This window comes from Halichoeres trimaculatus, unplaced genomic scaffold (genome assembly GCF_033239565.1).
Source record: "Halichoeres trimaculatus isolate MK-OKI-2021-1 unplaced genomic scaffold, fHalTri1.1 fHalTri1_scaffold_14, whole genome shotgun sequence".
NCBI classification, from domain to species: Eukaryota; Metazoa; Chordata; class Actinopteri; order Labriformes; family Labridae; genus Halichoeres; species Halichoeres trimaculatus.
In genome coordinates, this window is record NW_027437192.1 from 8541960 (window position 1) to 8562559 (window position 20600).

Consider the following 20600-nt stretch of genomic DNA (forward strand, 5'->3'; position numbering starts at 1 on the left):
ACGAGTTAGGAAGGTGAGAGGCAGCCAGCAGTGGGCAGATGGAGCATGACACTCTCTTCAGACCCGTCCAAACGCTCACCGTACCGCATAAATCACAGATTAACACTTGGCTCACGTCCATCTACCCCCACTGTACTTAAACACGGAGCTTAATGCACAGGCTGCCACTACAGAATCCTAATTGAGGAATAATAGGATGTGACCAGGAGACTCGTGTGTTTGGATGAGAGAGCGAAAAGATGTTGTTGAGACGGGATGGCACTGCTTGTACCTGGTGTTGAAAAAAGGATTAGGATTTGGCAAAAAGAGGATTGCAATGTTCCTGCTTACTTGAGAAGATTACTTTGTTCTGGGAGCGAGGCTCGCTTTTTGAATTGAGCACTTCAGGAGCATTGTAAGGATGGAAGAGGCACTGGGAGTCAAACTGAGGAACGAAAGGGATGACGAAGACCCGATCCAATCCCAGCAGCACCAATAGCTTATTTTAAAAACAACAAGGTTACCAAAAGACACACGAAAAATGTCAGGTGAATTTCTTCTGCTCTCTGGTATCACAACAAAAAAATAATCCTGATTTATCTGAGATTTTTTTTATAACTTTGGGGAAGAGAAACAGAATTAAGTGTTAAGATTAAGACTGCTTAGAAAACTTGACATGTATTAAATATCAGGTCAAACTCCTCCATGACAAGTCAAATCTCACAACCGTTGGAGATGTACTCCAATAGGAACAATAGACTGCTTCTTGGGTGCGGTTGTTCTCTACTTTCTTTCAACTTAATGGTGCTGTAGGAGGGGGAGTGATGACAGAAGTTGTGTAACAGTGAGACCACAGTATAAACTTTAAAGAAAGTTGTGACTCATAGGAAAAAACAGGAGCTTCACTGGATTTGACTCACTGAAGAGTTTCACTTTGCAATGGCTTGTCTGATGCTAACATTAGCTCATAGCTCATAGCAGAAACTTTTAACAGATACTGCTAATGGGGTAGCATCACTGAGCTTGTGAATCTTTTTAAAGAGTAACATCTTAACTCCTGCTCACTTGTGCTACTTATCAACCCACAAATGTGCCATTAAGCCAGTTAAGGTGCCGGCAAATACTTTGCATCAAATAGCTTCAAAACCCTGCCCCTTAGCTGAGTCCAGCATGCACACACTGAGACATGAAACACATTTTTAGACTCTGTGTCACTTATAGAGGGATTCTTTTTTTCTCAACAACGCCAGACGCACGTGCAACCTGGGTGCAGAAGCACTGCGGAGCATAATGGTTTGCCAACTGACGTGGAGGAGTTACCACGAAAAAACAAATTTTTGATTACTTAATATCAGCACTTACACGGTGGTTTGTGAAACTGCGGTGAGTGAACAGAAGAAATCAGCAAGTGGACAGATATTAGGTGGACAGACATTTCTAGTGGAGAAATCCGGCGTGTACCCAGAGAGCAATTTAAACACACAACTGTCACTCGATGCTCATGACTGCATCATTTGTGGACACTTACCAGACTGTGACAGACCAGGACGTAAACATGTGTAAATAAATCAGAAACCCTCCCAAACGAAAAAAAATAGCACACAAACTGCTGAGTCTGAGACCCAGTTCACATTAAAAGAACCAGACAACTACGTCCAGAGTTAATTATTTACCCGCAAATGTCGCTGGTGTATCAGTGTAAAGTGTGACCATGCTAACTGGTGACTCTCAGCCGTTAATCACTTTCACTGTGGGCTGAGAGTCACCAGTTAGCATGGTAGCTATTAACTCCAAAACACCACATGCTCTGGTACGATCAAAACTTGATAGACTTAAAAAACTGACGACAGAACAACCATACATTTTTATGCAGATAACAGGTTACATTTAGTGTTTAAAAAACGCTGACTCGTCTGAATGAATGGAGCTAAATTCTGCTTGTGCGGTCAAGATGCTTGCACATCTTGATGATCACGTAGACTGATAATCCCTCCATAGTTTCAGTTCATTTCTCTTCAATAATGAAGTATTTCTGTGTTGGTTGTCAAAAACCATACACTTTCACAAAGTAGACTTGGTAACAGACCAACCATCACACTTTAACTGGTCAGAAATAACCTAAATGAACCAAAATACAGGCTTTACGATCAGGAAACTAGCTAGCGCGTGAGTGGCTAACGGTCAAGCTAGTAGCAGCTCATTTCATTCACCAAAACTGACTTTCTAAGAGTTTAGGGTTATTTATCAGCCAAATAAGTAACATTAATGTATAAAGTGATTTGTAGAAACATATAATAATATCTACAATACAACCAAGAGCCCCTGATGATCAAAAAAATTCGCTAAATTTTAAAATCGGAAAAAACTTAGCTTAGCTAAACTATTTATTAAAGGAAGGTTAAGCTAGTAGCTGCTAATATTGTTCATTATTGCTTACTTTAAAGATAAAGATAAAGATAAAAAATACTTTATCAATCCCAGAAGGGAAATTCATTTTATTTTTATTTATAAAGGTTATGGAACTTTTATCCTATAGATGAGTAAGATAAAGATACTAATTTGTGTGTATCAATGGGTATAACCTACACCTATGTCACAACAAACACAGCAGGTCAATAAATAAGACTTATTTTACAGTTGGAAGAACTTAGCTTAGCCCAGCTCAATTACTTTGTAAATATTTTCAATAAATATATATTTTGCAGTGGTTCCCCTCTAACAGCAATGACAGTCCATCCAGCCTTTCAAAGATACTGTACATGCTAAGTGCCATGTCAACAAGCATATCTCATCTTGTGATCTGCCCTCCATGTGACAGGCTCCATTAACACAGAAACACAAATTCAGCATGATGTTCACCCGTCACTCCCTCCCTCCCTCCCTTCTTCTCCCCCCCCTCAGGTCCTCGTCTCTCCACAGCTATCTCAGGTTTCTGTGCCACTGTGACAGACTCCGGGTTTATAAATAGAGTTAAGCACCATACTGAGAATGTCAGCCATAAAAGGGGTTTGGCTGCTGTCGAGGCACCCTGCGATGGCACAGTGACCATGAAGTGCAGCATGTGTGTCACCAGATTTACTGCAGAGGCAAAGCCAGGACACCTACATTTGTTTGTGTTTGTGCCACATTGGCTCATGAAGTCTATCTGACACCAGAAGTTTTTCAACCGATAACAGAGAAATCATCCAAATGGGAGCTAGTAACCTGCCAAACTTGTAGCTAAATTTAACCACATTTAATCAAAATTAACCAGTGATGATGGTGGAAAATCTCCAAACCTACTAACACAGTTATGGAGAGTAAAATCATTTCATGTACGAGGATTTCAATCCAGTCAGTATAACCTGTTATTTCCCTTGCTGTGTGTGTCTTTTTTTCTCTTTGTCTGTCTCTCTTTATTTATCTCTATCCATCTCTTTCTTTCTGTCTCTACCCAAATTGGTTTGGCAGATCGATATCCAAGTTTTGGCTCAACATTCTGCCAATTTCAAGTCTCAGTAAACAATAATATTACAATGATATGGTCCTTAATTAACTTTACTGTGATTTGGCAACATCTTTCAGAGCAGAATATTCCAAAAACTACTATTCACCAAAGTCATGAATATTTAAGCCGACCCTTCTGCGGTATAATGGCAGCACAAAATCAGTGTTGGCAGAAGACTGTCTGAACTACAAGGGAGGCAAATGCACATGCACTGGAAATGTGAACACTTATTTTCAAACCACAGACTTCCAACAACAGCAACTCTAAGTGAAGCCATAATGCTTAGAGCTCCCCCTGGTGACTGGTGAGTGGTTCTCCATTCCAATAGATGGAACATGAGTCGCACAAAAAAAATTAAGATCCAATTAATTTCACTGTGAGAGTCTGTTCTGACATTGACTGATGTGAGGGATCTTTGATGTACCCATAAGCTAGCTTAAGGTTAGCAGGAAGAGTTTGATGACCTGATGCTTTAAAGGCCAAATTTTGAGACAAAAAGTCGGAGTCATGACGATCTAAGAAAAATGTCCAAATATTCACGTCAACTGGTCTAACCTCCCCAAAAGCATTTTCAGTCGCCCTAAACCTTCTCTTGTAGCCTAATGACAACAGCTTAATGATGAAGCTTACACATAAATGCTGTTAAAAAGGTACAAAATTAAAAAAGGTACAAAACCATGTTACTTGGAGGGTACAGTGGCTAAGGACCATTCATGATTATCATCAATAATTAGAGGCAGAGAAGCCAATTTGAATATGTGTATGTATATATGGAAATATGTAGGTGTATTTTGGTGCATTTGTTTGTATGGAAGTTTGCACGAATGTTTGAATGTATGCGTGCGTTTGTTTATACCAGGGGTGGCCAACCTGCGGCTCGTGAGCCACATGTGGCTCTTTGCCTTTCTTCTTCTATCCGCTATATAGTCATGAGTAACGGTGTGCCGATCAATATTAATGATCAATATTGATATACTGATGCCAAAGTTGGGATCGGTATTGATCAATACTTGGGTGATGAGATTGATACTTAAGTTTCAGTTTCTTTTCTCTACATGTGCTCCTCTTAATAAATTGTGTGCTCATATCTATCTATCTATCTATCTATCTATCTATCTATCTATCTATCTATCTATCTATTTAGATAGATAGATTTAAACACACTTATAAACACAATAAATCTCGCTTTGAAAATTAGGAACGTATTGATTTTCATTTTATGTAATTTCGTATATGTGTGAGAAGAAGTGCATTGGCGAGACCACGTGTGTGATGTGGCTCTTTGTAGTACCACAGTGATTTTTGTGGCTCATGGTCCCTGACTGGTAAGACACCCCTGGTTTATACGAACATATATGTGTATAAATGAACAAATATATGTATATATTACTTATGTTTAGCTAAAGGAGTGAGAGCTAACAAGTTACACTTCTGCTCACTCCTTTTTGGGTATGTAATTTACTTCTTGTGTTCTTTTTCTTTGTTTTATTGGTATTTGGCTTCCTTAATTTTCATTTATGTATGTTAAAAAAATAGCTGGAACTGGGAAGCTCTACTCTATAGCATCTTCAAAATAAATTGTTAAAAATAAATGAATAAATAAATAACCACTTAGAAACAAAAGAGAATATTTAACATAACTACATGAGGAGGAACTCAGCTTGCATGATGTAAAAAGGAGAAAATGTATTAAATACCGTGAGAAAACATCCCTTAATCATTCTTTTTGAATGAGAGTAAGAAAGGAAAACCCTTTTTTTGTTTAAAGCAGGTCACACTCCATTGTTTAGAGTAACGCACGTTACACATACTGGACATATACGTGTGTTTGCATGTGTGTGTCTTTGTGATGAGAGGGACATACTGGATCTGGGTCAGGCCAACCTCAGGAATCCCTGGCATCCACATTTCCCCTGCACGTGTTTATACAGCGAATGTGTGTCTTTTGTATGTGTATGCACAGCCTGCATGTGCCAAGGAATCAAAGGATTAAACTCATCCTAAAAGAGAGGAGATTAAAAACTGTATGTGTAGTAAAAGCTGCAGGAACAATGTCTAAGAGATTTCACTTCCACTAAATGCGTCAACACAGATTAAGTGAGTCCAGGAATCTGCAATATTTCAATCAAATACAGGCATTTTGCTCATTTCTTCAACATCTGTAGGCCTCGTCTGAAGGCTTACACAGTCTTTAACATCACATGTGGCCTTGTCAGAGGCTTCCACCGTGTCTTCCTCTATGGATAGAAAAAACGGAAACACTCTTGGGCAACAAGTATCCACGCCTTAGGGAAAAGCAGAGGAAGAACATTCCTGGGATACTGGTGCTAAGAACAGCAAAAGCCAAAACACGCCTGTGAGCAGGATTTCTGGAGACCCACAACCACTGATGGTCAGGAAACAAAATAATCACATAAATTAAAGTTAACAGCTGATGTTTGGATCAATTCAACCTCAAAAAGATTAAGAAAAATGAGTTGCATGATGTCCTCTTGCTGCATCTCATGACCAACAATTTCTTACTAAACCAAAAGGTCAGTGAGTCTAAATTCAAGCATGCATGAAACAAATAAGCCAATAAACAAAATGTCAGCCACACCACTGCCAGTGAGGCTACAGATAACTTCAGGCCCACATGAACAAATGCTTCACAAACCTTTGAACCTTGCTGATTCTCCTGTTACGTCGAGAGAGGACAGCAGACCGACAGCTGTGTTTGTGCTGAGTTCCAGGTCAAAACGACGAGCAGCAACAACAACATACACAGCTACTAATCACTGTCATAGAAGAAGAAATGTGGCTGTTCGACTGATGAAAGAAGAGAAACCTTTATTTTAAAGCTCAGTCTCAATTACATAGCCCCAGCTGCTATGAGCTGGCCTGCTGTTTTCACTTTGAGTACAAGTCTGGCTTGAGATAAACATGCTAGCACTATTTTGCTAATGTGGCTATGCATGTTATGGTTTTTGTGCTGAGTTTAAAACATTTATGTCCTCACTTTCAACCAGAAAAAGACACACTACTCCTCCCCCAGCTGAAAGGAAAAAAAAGTTAAGACTTGAAATGTTCAGGAGAATGACTCATCATCTTTAGCTTGCTAGCAATGCTCATCTTGCTTTGTAATGCTAATGCTAAAACTATGAGTGAGCTGGTTCAAGGTTATAAATTAATGAGTCAGTGTCTTTATTTCAACAAAAAAACATACAAAAGAGTGAAATACTCAAGCCTATACTTTCTATATAAAGGTGGTGCTAAAACTTGTCTGCTAAAGCTAACAGGTCCTTCAGCAACTTGACAACAAAGGAGGAGCATTGTGAATTGCAGAAGACGCTAGTTAGGCCTGGTGATATTAGGATACTCAATTAAAATAACATGAAATTGGAGTTAGCTCCGATCTTTTGGGAAAAAATGTTGAACTTAACCTCCTAGCAAACAAATGTTGCTAATTAGCCAAACATGCTAACCAAAATTCCCACCCATGACTCAGAACAAGTTTTAAGCCTATAGAATTTTACTGTTTTTAGGTAGGATTTATGTATCCTGTTGAGTCACAATGACCTTGACGTTGTTGCACTAGCTAACAGTATCTAACTAGCTAATTTATTAGAAAGCAATGCTAGCTTAACAACAATTTCAACAAATTCTTTAATTGTCCCAAATTCATGTTTTTAAAATATCTATTTGTTTGTTTCTCTTTCACACTTTAGAGTTGCATAAATCTTTTTTTCCTCTTGTTTAAAGAGAAAGTCAGATCTAAAAAGCTTCCAGTGGTTTACTGTACTGTTGGAGAGCCAATTTGTGTTTTTGCTTGAACTCAAAATTTATGTAGAATTGGCAAATGTGAAAATTATTTGTGTGATAAGGTAACAAGTTGCTGGTAATAAATTTTTTTGTCATCCCATCTCTTCTATTGTCTCCAAACAGGCCATCAAATCAAAAAAGACAGATATTAAGCCTGAACATTACAGCTGAAAAAGATCAGCCAGAAAGACAAAAACACACAAACAGGAAGTGAGCAACCACTTCAGTCAAGAGGGACCTCCAGATGCTTTTAGCCACAGAGAAGTAGGTTACCCAGTCACAACGACATTAAACAGAGCCAAACATGAATCATAAATGGATGATCTATTATTCACTTTTCCCTCCTCCTCTATTCACCAGTGAAATGTTGATACTAAAAATAAGGCTAAAGGTGATGCGGTGTGGAAGCAGAAAAAAAAGGGGAAGAGAGTTTTGAGACATCTTTAAATGCCGTCTGCTGAGAAAAGCTTTTCTTGGTGACAGAGAAAATAGCTCAGGCGTGGTTTGTTGTGGCTGAAGCTGCAGTCAGGGTATTTCACTCCCACAGTCATGACCTCATCATTAGGTAATGTTTAAGATGTAGCAATGTAAGCATGGCGCTCAATGTAAATCAGCAACAGGTCACCACAAGGTTTGTTCTTTTTACAATGAAGGCAATAATAATACGGTAGAAAAAGCCTTTCCAGACATTTACACACAAACAGCACAAAACAGGAGACGGGTTAAACAGAGGTTTGGCTGCTTCTGAATAACAGAGAGGAAAACAGAGAGGAGCCTACTCTTCAGGTTTCAACATCTATTTAATTGTCAACAGTACTGTCTTACAACCTTGTCTCAAGAAGCTTAGACCATAGTGTTCTCTCCCTTGTGACTCTATCTTACACATTTTATCAAGATCAATCTCAGTCCACCACGTTTTAAGATTTGAAAGGGAATTCTTGCAGATAAATTCCACCAGATCTGTGTCCAGTCCGTCTCCAGGCTGTCTCCAACCCATCATGCTTTAAAGCATAGGTTGTTGATTTGCACCATAGACTGTATATAGAGTGGACAGTGCGGCTCTGCCATTTATTATTGTACGGTTTTGAAGCCAAAATACCCCAGTTACAGGCGCAGACATTGCAGCAGTTGTGCAGCCAGAGTTTGTCCAGACTGTGAAGGATTCTGGGAGAATCTGAGTTGAGTGGAGAGAGGTGACAAAAATAATATTTTTTTCTTTCAAGAGTCCAATCACTTCTTGACTCAACCTCCCGACATATTTTACAATCCCTGAAAAAAATAAACGAGAACAGCAGCTGTCAATCATCGTTAAATGTTACGTAAAGCCTCGTTATTAACCTCGTACAACTAATGAAAACGAAACTTTTCAGAAAAAAAGAGAACTTAAATACAAGACAGCCAAATAATATCTTCAAATCACTACAACAATCGGACGTGAGCAACATTTCTCCAAGGAGTATTAATTTTTTAAAGTTTGACCACAGCCTATCTGGAATGACTGGAAAGCCAGATTTTTTTAACCCATACTGCAGCCGGCCACCAGGGGGAGCAGTTTTTGTGGAGACCTCATTTCAAGCAAGCGGACATCCATTTTTTTTACAGTCTATGATTTGCACGCAATGGGTTATCTGGTATTACTCATTTTGAAAGATGAGGGAGGTCTTGACACTTCAGATAATCAAATAAGTTGCACAACAACAGCTATTTTCCACAGTTCTGAGTGACAAAGGCAATGTTGATGACTGAATTCCACCAAATCTGTGTCTGGTCCGTCTCCTGCCTGACTCAACCCAAACCTACTCACCAGGTGGGTGTTGATGGATAAAGGAGGACAGAGCCAAACCACAAGAAAATGGAGACTCACTGGGCACAGATTTGGGGTAGTCTGGTATAAGAGCCGGGCAGGAACACCTGCAGTCCTTGTCGACCAAACCGTCTAATTTTGGTTCATCCTACGAGCACATGGTCCTCCATACTTTGTGTTCCTCATTTGAGACACAGCTATTCTGTCTCCTGACCCCTCTTTCCAGTAAAAAAAAAGTCAACATGGTGTAACTTGTACCAAATTCCAGACTTGAAAGTGTGGTTCACAATCTGATGGTTGATGATATGACATCCACCAATCTGCAGTAGTGGTAGGAAGGAGATTGGGATGAATGAATGAACAAAACAAGTGAAAGACACCCAGGTAAACAGTGTGACCAGGTGTAAACCACGTCTACATTCATCAATCAATAAACCTACTGTTTGCCACTTCACTAATGTTGATATGTAAGCCTAAATCGTTACATTTTCTTTGACCAATTGAGTAGTTTTGTGCCTAAACCTGCGCAAACACCCCCCAGCTAACACAGCACAATGTAACATGTTTTACAGTTAAAATGTTCCCAGAAATCTCAAACAATCACGCCTCAGAAGTCATATGCAGCAGACCCCTCCTGGTGTTTATGATCATTTCAACACAAACACAGAAACTGAAACAATGCTCGCCTCTGTATATCCAAAGAAACAGTTACATAACGCAGAAACAACAGGGGAAACAAAAGGCAGAAACAAGAAGTAAACAGAGATCTGCAGTAACAATGAGGCGCACTGCAGCTGATCTGAGAGCTGTTTATTTCTCACATTTCTGCAGACCTGCCGCCTCCTTCAGACTCAGCAATACTTCAGTTTAACTCAGTGCCAGTATTTACTTAAAATACACAAACCGGATCATTTTTCTGATACAACACAAAAAACAAGTCTCCACAAGTGCATGCAGGCTACAGCTGACCCTCCACTCTCTTGTTTTGGCCTCATAAGTAGGGCATAACTCTGTCTGGCTGACTAATGTTGACCTGGCAGCCTGTTGAGGTGTGATGATGGACTAAGTTTAATCCCAGCAGAGGTCTGGTTTCAGGGCTGTGAGGAGCTGTATCATGTTGGTCAAAGCAGGTCAAACACATAATGCAAAACTTTACAACTGGAAAAAAAACCAAATAAAGTTCACAACAAAAAAGTTAGTGTATTTTAAACTACACTAATGACTTAAATGGTTATCATGTGGAGTTCAGGAAGTCATGCATGACTGGGAAACATTGAGGAAATCATGACAGTGAAGGATCTTGAGCCTCCATCAAAACTTATTGAAAATAAGTTGGTCGCTTTATGTGGGATCAACATGGGAGTACAAACCAAGCTTTAGGTTTATAACTGTTGGGTTGTAGAGTTACATAACATATCTTACATTTTATTTTTTGGGGCCAATTTGAAAGTACAATCCACTTCAACAGGTTCTGTGTAAAAGATAATCTTGTTTTGAATACATTTTCAAACAATATGTTCCTATAAACGACTCAATGTTTAGAGATGCTATGAGGAGGATCTGTTTTAATTGCACTCCCTCGCCACCTTGTGGCCTGGAGTCTCCACACACTGTCGTAAATTACTTTTAGTGAGGCTTGTGTTTGTTTTGGAGTTAAATGGAGATCAGATTGAAACAAATTTTCTTTGTTCAAGACAACTTTTTACTGGATACAACTCGCCGAGGTAAGGTATTTATCAATACAGTTACGTAGCGCTACGGTTTTAAACGTGACATCAGGCACACATAGCAGTTGGCTACATGTTAGCGACATCGGCAGCCCGGTGATCCGACGTATCTGTAGGCTAACTTGACAACAAGTAAACACTGTCAGTTTTTTAGTGCAGTTTGCAGCCCGGTGCTCTAAGACATGTGCGTAATGTGTAATGTTAGTAAATCCTGGTTAGCTATGTCCGACCAGTCACCTACCAAGCAGAGCTAACGTAACCTCACTCAAGTTTGAGCAGACCACTGCAGAATAACTGCTGACTGTGGGTTGGAATGAACATTATCACAAACAGTTTAGCCCTTGTGTTATCTCCTGTTTAGCTTTCTTCTGCTCTTCTGTCCTTTTTCTGTCTGACAGTTAGACTCCAGTGTCTACCATCACTACAAAATTAATCCCAGAAATCATTTTCAGCACAACTAAAACACAGATCTCTGTGTTTTATCTCTTCTCACTTCTAAACTTCGTCAGCCAGCATGGTGTTGTCATAGAGATAGCGATTTAATAAAATAACCTGTAACCAGCAATATTGGCAGTGATAATCTCATTTCAAAGTATGGATTACGATCAGGCACATATCTAGGAGGGGGACTTTTTTAAGATCACTTAAAACTCCTCACAGCCCCTTAAAATTTAGTAATAGTTGTAATTATAATCATTTTTTTGTATTTTTAATGTATTTTGAGACACAGTATGACCCGTGATGGTTATTATTGTGGGTGTTGGTGTTCAGGAAATAGTTTTTTGATATTTAATGCCCATTGACATTAATTATTTACAGCATAGAGGATCTAAAACATATTCAATTTGCAAAGAGTCAATCCATCAATACCTATTTCACTTTAACCAACAGGGGTATGCTACTTTAAATCTATTGCACTCAAATCTTTTTTAGTCTAGTCTCAGATGTTCAATTGTTTCACAAGAAAACTCCAAAAGGACACCAATTAACATCACGAGTGTGCCAAAAGTGATTGTTTTTGTGACTTCTTACTTGTATTTTGGAAGGACAGCTCATGAGACAGGACATGTGTGGACAAATTCAGGGGAATGGCATGCACCAAATCATGCTGTTACCAGGAATTGATCTTTCGATCAGCGCAACAAAGACTGCAGCCAGCAGAGCTAGGCCAGCGTCCAAGCTTTGACGTAATTCATAGACACAACAAATTCAGCAATCAGGGCAACAAGACGATCTCAGACCTAGAAGCTGTCTCGACCAAAGAAAATCCAGATCAGCTGCGGCAAAACATACCAGTGTTCTGCTACAGAGATGTTGTCATGATGTAAGTTTTTAGGGATTGTTTCCGAGCAGAAAACTGAACCAGTGAGCTGCTTGCTGGAAGCTGTGGCTCCTGCGTGGGTAATAGGGGAAGCAGAGCGGAGTCACTGTAGGAGACTGCAGAGGTAATCAATCGACTCCTGCAGCAGGAAACGCTGCAACGTAACAGGTTTCATTCCTGTTAAAGACGAGCTCTCCATGAAGAGCGGAAACACACTTTCAAAGGTTTGTAAGAAAAGACAAACAGACAGAAGGAAAACATCTGACACGCCACATGATGAAGCACCTCTACACAACAAAGAGTGAAGGTTTGCTCCCGCAGCATCGTCAGATCTGTTGTTTGTCAAGATGGCTGCTTGTTGTATTCATTTTATGAGGGTTGTCGTCCTCTCTTCAAGATTAAATTAGGTCTCGTAGAGCCTGTGGGTCCTGTGACCGAGATGTTGAGTGGTGACTGACAAGTGTGTGTGTGTGTGTGTGTGATCCTGTGTGTGTCTGTGCGTGTGTGTGTTTAAGTGGGCACACACGTCAGACGCCAGCTACATCAGGGCTGTTATCTGCACAGACACACACTCACACACACTCACAGGCACTTCAAAGCAGAGGGAGGCTGTGCATCTGCTAGCGATTCCCTGGAGGTTGGAGTATCGCATCAACAAAAACATTCAGTACATGCTGCAAAGCAGGATGGGAAACAGGACAGGACGGGACCAAACAGAAATAGCTGAACTTCTAAGAAACTGAGAAAAGCTCAAAGAAAATCATGCTAATGTTGTTAAATTGCACTAAAATGCTCACGTATCGTTTCCTTTTGAAGAGGAGACATTAATCAAAAAATGAAGCAAGTTAAAACTAAATCTGTAGTGGTACTAATTCATTAAATTTTAATGGAAAGCCAAGGCTTAAACATGATGGAGCTGCAGGATAAAAGAAGAAGAGAGGGTGTGCCGCTGGGTTAGCTCAAAGAGCCCTGAGGAAAAATCAATACTGTAGACGTCTGATTCTTCAAAGTGAATCATGATAATTTGAAAGATACATTCAAGTGAAGAGCAGCGCACATAGTCGAAGCTCTTCCTAAAATAACCACGTCATGGAACAATGCCCAATGGTTGCAGTGCTGATATAAATCAGGGATGCACCGACTTGATGGTTGAAATTTGGTGTTTGGCTGTTGCCAGACATCAGTCCACCATAAAATAATATGTAATGCCTGGACTGTCATTGCGGTTTTTATCTAAATTTTTGATGGGCAGAAGATGCCAAACACATCGACAGTTGGGGGGCAAGACACGACCTATGAAATAGATCCTTGAAATGCAGTTTGTAAAACATGAACCTATGACTTTTCAAGAAGAGAGACTTAAAAAAAATCATCAGGATTGGCATCAGTCCTTATTTTCAAAAATGAAAAAAAAAATAGTTTTTGTCCATACAACTACTTGGAGGAGCTGCAAGAAGAGCTACTGCTAACATTAGCTTAGCTTGCAGGTAAATAAAAGGTATTGTCAGAACTAAGGTTATTATAAAGCAACTAATTCCCTTCTCATAGAAATGCAATTATTAATTTCGACTAATCTCCCAGTCTGAAGAAAATAACAATTTTGAAAAACGTCAAAGTTACGCACAAGTTATCTTACATCTCTATCTTGAGGTTAGCAGAGCTAGCACCACCAGCCTTGAAGGTTCCTATCTGCATACCTGCGTTGGTTAAACATCATTTACAACCTTATCTCCTTTTTCTGGATCTACACACTGATAACCGGCTGAACTGCACTACAAGATGCTAACTGTCATCTGTGCTTGTTTACATTAGGGTAGTCCGGCACTACAGCATTATCACAGCTATTAGCTGGCACCAACCAGCCAAGGGGATGACATTTACACAATTAGTTGACTGAACGTCCTAGAGTAGAGATCTTAATTCGAATATAACACATTATAGTCAACACTTCGTTCCTTCCAACAATAATTCCTGCGTTAAAAGTTGTTTGAATATCTATTTAGAGCAAAAATCTTGCTGATTGTCATAGTAAAAAAGATTCTTTATAAAAGAGCCCATAGAAAACAAGGTGGGACTTGGAAAAACCAAACAATGATTTATGTCTTGACATATCTGAAAGGCTTTCGGCAGCGCTTAGTGTTTACAATGAAATATAGATCACAGTATCTATACAGAACGCTGACAAAGCTAAAAAAAATGGTTTTATTTTAATGATTTTGGATCAACTGTTAGAGATTTGGATTTTTTGTGCTCATTGTTGAGTCAGAAAAAGATCAATACTACATCTTCTTGTATTTAATCTTCTCTAAAACAGTCCCAGATGTGTAGGTGTTGACTCAAGTCTATAGAATGTGATATGACAGTTCCTTTCATGACTAAACTCTGCCTTACAACGCTGCCTAATAAGATTAAGCTGCCAACAGGATTAATAATATCAATGTCCATTCATGACTTCTGCTTTTTTCAAACGTCGGAAAGGAAGGCAAACATGACTAATCTGAGCACTCAGGAAGCTACATCCTTCTTCTTCGTACTGGGTCAGCAGAGAGGAGCGTTTCCTCTCCTTCCATGCCATGACTGTGATTTATAGCATCTGGTCACAGGGATCGCTGACGTGGAGGACACATAAAGGAGCGCTACAGTCTGTTCAGTCTCCCCCTTACTCCTTTCTTCTTGAGGCATCCGCTCAAACCTGAACAACTTGCAAAGACCCCAACACCCTGCCTGGTCTCTGAGTCAGTCGATCCCATCCACACCCAAACCTCTCAGCAAGAAATCCCCCCTCTCCCACCCACCCGTATACAGGGATCTGAGCCCTCAGGCTGCAAATGAAACACAGTTGGCAGAGATTTGAGAACTTGAGCCTCATCTGACCGCAGGAGCTGAGAGGAGCTTTTGTCTTTTTCGTTTCAAAGTCAACATTTTTTCAGAAACACCTACATGAACAGGAAGAAACAATCACAATACGGTTACTACAATAAAAACAGAAACAAATTTATTGTTTATTTTAATTAAATGAAACTGTTAGCTCACAAGCTAACATGTTTATTTTGATGTAAACTGATTTAATTTAGGCAGCATAATATTTAGAATAATTAGGAGGAAGAGTTTTTTTGGAAGCTGAGTTTTATAACTACTCTGGGAATTATGCTAGTTAGCATTCACCACTGTTTGCTGGCGTAGTTAAGCTAACAATTGATAGCCCATCAGATGACAAACTCCCTATGTGTTATTGCATAAGGTGGCAACATTTCACCCCTCCTTCCCAAACATCGACCACAACAACACAAAAAAGGTGGAGACCACATTTTCAGGAAACAATAAAGCAAAAACTCTGGGGGGCTAAGCTAATTAGCTAGAGTAGCGAACATTTTAAGCTTTTATTGAACTGCTAAAGCTTGTGTGGGGAGCTTTAAGCTGGTTAAGAAACAGAATAAAATGATCAGGGATTACTTTTAATGCTCTACAAATGCAAACAAGGACTAGACTACTGTATCTAAAACATATTTTTTTGTTTATTGAAACCATTGCCGTTTGACAGTTTGCCGAAAAAATCATTACCTTTAGTGGAGAAACTGACGTTTTTTTTATTTGAAAACAAAACAGGTTAAGTTTTTGGTCAGAAAACACTACCTATAAATGACAAGGACAAGAGAGTAGTAGAGAGTAAGGTACCACTTTGACCAGAGGAGGCGCTAAAGTTGACACAAATAGAAAGTTCTTCACAGAAGCTTTAATAGTTTCTTCTTTTATGCAGTTTTATATCTGTTGATGAAAACTAGGAAAACAAACTAAAGAATTCGGCTTTATTTACAGTGTATTAGTCTTGCAACAACTACTCAAGTTTTAGCATCAATTATCACCACCCCTGGAGGAGTCTGTTCATATGTTACATATTCTGAAGAACAAGATCATTTTGGGCTCCTGGAAATAATATGTACCATTTTTACTACTCTGAAAAAAAGCAAACTGCTTATTTGAGGTAGTTGATTCAGTACATCTCAGCCTTTGTTTTCAGAGCAGGGTTAGTTCTCTTTCTAGAGTATAATGGTAGAGGATGAGTAATGATAGACAAAGCTTGAGCGGGGAGGTTTCCAGGCCAAAATCTACTTTTCCAGTCCGGCTGGGATGTTGAACATGAGCCAAGAACATAACGTCAGCATGACTGGGAAGCTCACGGGGCCAAAGGGAGTCCACGTCTCATGATTACTTCCACAGAGGAGCATTTAACTCCTCACTGAGACACTACCGGCGGGGAAGCAAGGCCGGAAAAGTTGATTCGGTGACATTGAGGATATAAGGAAAAGGAAGTTTCCACCTGGGGAGGAGTAGTAGCGTGCTGGTTTTGAGCTCTCGTAGAGACTAGTGGAGAGGGTTTTCTCTCTGCTTGACACAAAAGGTGAATTGTTTCACTGCAGGACGGTGGTGCCACTCCTATTGTGGGCTGCAAACAGAGAGTCTTTGAACATGTCGTGTCTTGGACAGGATTGGTTTGACTCCAGGACTTGCCGAGAAAAGAAGAAAGGGAGCTTCTTGCTGTGTTTCCTCAGAAAATAGATTTATCTGATTTTTTTCTGCATCTTCCCTCTTCATGGGCAGTGATGCAGAAACACCAGCAGGGATGAAAAAACTATAGTGACACAATTTTGCTTGTTGGCTGCAGTAACTGTAAAAACAAGACTGGAATAAGAGGTCAGCGGTAGTTTAAGTTTAAAACTTTGTGTATCCATGAGGAGACGGCGTGTAAAGATTAGAACTGTCGACATGCATCAGAGCTAAACCAAAGATGTGCCAACCTCAGACCTGAATGAATCACTTTGATATGGGATTATGATCCCCTCGTCCAGCGCTGCAGGCAAACCAGGCTGCACAAAACTAACAAACCCTAGTTGGCTTTTTCTTTCTGTCTTTTTCAAAAGGAACAAGACTCACAGCTCTCAGAAAGGAGTCAGAGAGGAGGAAGAATGTTTCTGTTTATCTAACGCCCCGGCCTTTTTCGGCATCTAGCATTCCTCCTCATAACGTCACGTTTATCAGCCCAAGCTGAGTGCAAGAGCTCATGCTGGAGCAACCAAAACATCCTTTGTTTTTCATTTTAGATAACTTACTGATGGGTGATTTTGCCCCAGAACAATGCAAGCTTGTTGACAATTTCAATAGAGGCAGGATTATACAGAAAACATTTCACCAGAAAGACAAAGGTCTCATGATTGGGTTGCATTTCTGGCACTGGAGGAAAGCTACAGAGGAGACGTCCTTGCCTCAAAAACATGTGATATCGCTGTCCTCCTAACCATTAAATAACCAGCATCCAGTTAAACCCTTGCACAAAGTTTTCTACATTTAGCACAAAATATAAGCCATATAAAGTCCCAAACGTCACTCAGTGGTAATGAACGTCAAAATCACAGACTGTATGATACATGGATGTAGTCTCTATGATGTCACCCATTGGTTTTTGAAGCATAGTTTTGATACCTATAGTCAGAATGATAAAATTCCTACTCAACCTATCTTTGAGCTGACCAAATATGAGGCAAAGAGATGGAGTTGAGGCTGACTTTTAGCCTCTTTGCTAACAGATACGGTGCGTCTGCCTCTCTGTTTACAGCCATGACCTTATAATGGAAAACTCTTATTTTAGCATCTTCAGAATGAACAGGTTTTAAAAATGACCCCCTGTGAAGTGTTTCACAATAAAAATGATCAAATTTGACCAAAATTGTTTTTTATACTGGAAACATGTTTATTGTAACTGTAAGTATCGTCTATTTTGAGTGAGTTTTCATGAGGTTTCTAGTACTTCCGGAGCCACCCTCAAGTGGAGACTTTAGGAACTGCAGTTTCAACACTAAAGCAATGGCTTCTTTTTGAAGCTCAAAAGGCTTTCCTTTTGGATTAAAGTCAAACTGTTTTTGATGTAAACATTAGCTCTTTTGAATGGATATGTATGAGGTTTCTAGTACTTACGGAACCAGCCCCAAGTGGACGCTTCAGGAACTGCAGTTTTAGCAATTTTACATCGGCTTAATTTCCAAGCTCCAAATACTTCCCTTTCAGATTGCAATAAAATTTAAAGCCCAATATATTTGTTTTTTAACATTTAAGGACAGATTTATAGTAATCATGTATTTCCCTCTGGATTCTGGTAACGAATGGCTACACTTGTATAAATACTGAATCTGAATGCATTGCAACATGCATGCTACCTATCAAGAATGCACCCTTGGGCACTTGATACATTTTCCTTTTGCTGTTATGGTGTTTTGTTGGCATTTACCAACTCTGACAACTACTACAGTATCGCACAGTACCTCTTAACCCTGCACTGTTGTTGTTGTTTTCCATTCCAATCTGCTGCAATAAGCTCATTACTTCAACAAAGCAGTAGATGACAGTAGTAGCATTTGCCAAAAGATGTTGCTCTGGTCACACAACAACAAAACAATCAACTAGATAGTGGTGAGACTGTTGATGCATAATGTTTAAAAATAACGACACTTTTCCATGGTGCATTGTCACACAAGTAACACGCCTGGAAATTCCTGTGTCCATCCATCCACAGACCATATACTCCCACACATGCAGGGAGAAAGCAACATAACAGCCAGCCATTGCAGTGATAGAAAGCTGCAGCAGATGCAGGGCTGTCCATTTAACACTCAAGTGAGGGGGGTGCAATGAAGAGTCACCTTCTCTACCAGTACACAGGTCAAGGGGAGATGTGAGATGGAGGTAGCAAAAGGCTTGTCTTTTCCGTATGGATGAACTGATTTTGTTTTCTATAATCATATTGTGCATTCACGCAGCAAATATAAGAACAAGACACATCCAGGTAGAAAATTGATGATTAATGATAAATTGATCACACTAGACACCATACAATAGACATTATGTAAAGCTGGTGTCCGAACACAGGATAATTAAACACCCAACCAAGCAAAGGTCAGGGTGTGTGGATCAATTTCATGAACAATTTGTATGATTAAACCATCACAGCCTGTACAGAACAAGAGTGATCAGGGCTTACACATATCAGCTTATTTATCTGTAATGCTAAGGATTTACAGATAATAAACACTGGATAAATACAGAAATGCTGTGTGAGGGGGAACAGCTGGAGATGCTGATGTTGAACCTCTGCACCAGTCAGTGTTTTGTGCTGCTGAAGGTCTCTTGGGCAAGGAGTGAAAAAAATCCTTGATTTGATTTGTTTAATTTCTCACTACTATCAATGGTATTATACCTTGTTTTGTTTTTTGTTTTTTTTTGCACACCAGCTCTCCAGTGTCAGGTCTGCCTGGTTGTGTATGAGTGCCATTTTTCACGCCGTGCACCACTGACGTGTTCGGTAATGGAGACCACATCGCGGTGCAGCATTTCCAGGATCTGTACTGGTTAGGACCCGCCTGTTAGGGAGGCAGCTCTGTGTTTGGAGTGCAGGAATTACAGTGGGGTTGTCAGGGCGGAAAAAAACATCCCATCTTACTGCTTACAATGGGCGAAAAAAATCATATGTTGCATTGCAGCAGCTGTTGAGTCTAAAATTTCCGCTGAAAACACGGACACGGTTTGATTATGAATGGTGGGATGGGGAGATTAAAGGAAATATCAAGGGGATAACATCATTTTTAATACATCTCCCACTTTCATTCTCCACTAAGGGTGTTTATGACCTATTTTCATGAATGTAATATACTCACTTTTGTCTGTTAGCGTCAGCTTCTCCTCGAAATTATGTCCAAGCTCCTTAAAATCCATTGTTTCCATTCAGGCGGATCGTAGTCCTGTTCCAGTTGCTGTCATTCCTCAGAATCCTCCCCGAGTACAGGAGATGAACTCCCGGTACAGATCGCCCAAACACGCCCTTGGTATATCCAACCGGAATAGAGGCAAAAAGTGAACAAAAACACTTAATGGAAATGTGACAGGACCCGAAAAACAGACAGCTTTGGGTGTCTAAAGTGTTCAGTTACAAAAGTTTGTCAAAATATATATTTTCAAATAATTTTCTCGTTTAAGTCCAGTGGGTCGTTAGAGGAAAATCTACAGTGCGGGAATAAAATTCCTTGGTGAGTCCTGTGAGCTGCCTGATAAGAGCTAAGTTACAAAACACGAGATAACGTTTCCGTTTGGGAATTTCAAAATAAAACGACTCATACTCTTCGATATATCTATTTCAATTTGTAGCACGGGGCTTATTCCCCTCTGTGAAATTAACTCTTTTCACTCAATAAATAAAAGAAATATTCAACTCTACAACTATCAACCAGCACAGAGAAAAATGCTTTTCTTTATGAAAAAAGTAAGGTAAACCTAAAACCTTTTGTAAATATACTCACCCTGAGAACACTAATATATACAGTCCATTAAAAAAAAAAACCCTGTTACATTATTTGATCCCTTGTCACCACTATTATATAAACTATATAAAAAGTATCATAAATATTTCATGTATTTTAGAAGACAAGATTGAAGGAT

General features: G+C 39.6%; 1 protein-coding gene across 6 annotated transcripts in view; it reads right to left on the reverse strand.

The window, feature by feature from the left end:
• Window positions 1-20227, reverse strand: part of LOC141802744 (uncharacterized) — a 46878-nt gene extending 26651 nt beyond the window's left edge. For 3 of the 6 annotated variants that reach the window (XM_074686450.1, XM_074686448.1, XM_074686445.1), the window contains exon 1: window positions 19823-20226. In XM_074686450.1, the coding sequence (XP_074542551.1) occupies window positions 19823-19889 (67 nt within the window). In that variant the 5' untranslated portion in view covers window positions 19890-20226. Of the gene's footprint in view, window positions 1-19822 lie in introns of all 6 variants that reach the window. The other 3 variants (XM_074686449.1, XM_074686446.1, XM_074686447.1) reach the window with 2 other exon arrangements.
• Between the last annotated feature and the right edge of the window lie 373 nt (window positions 20228-20600).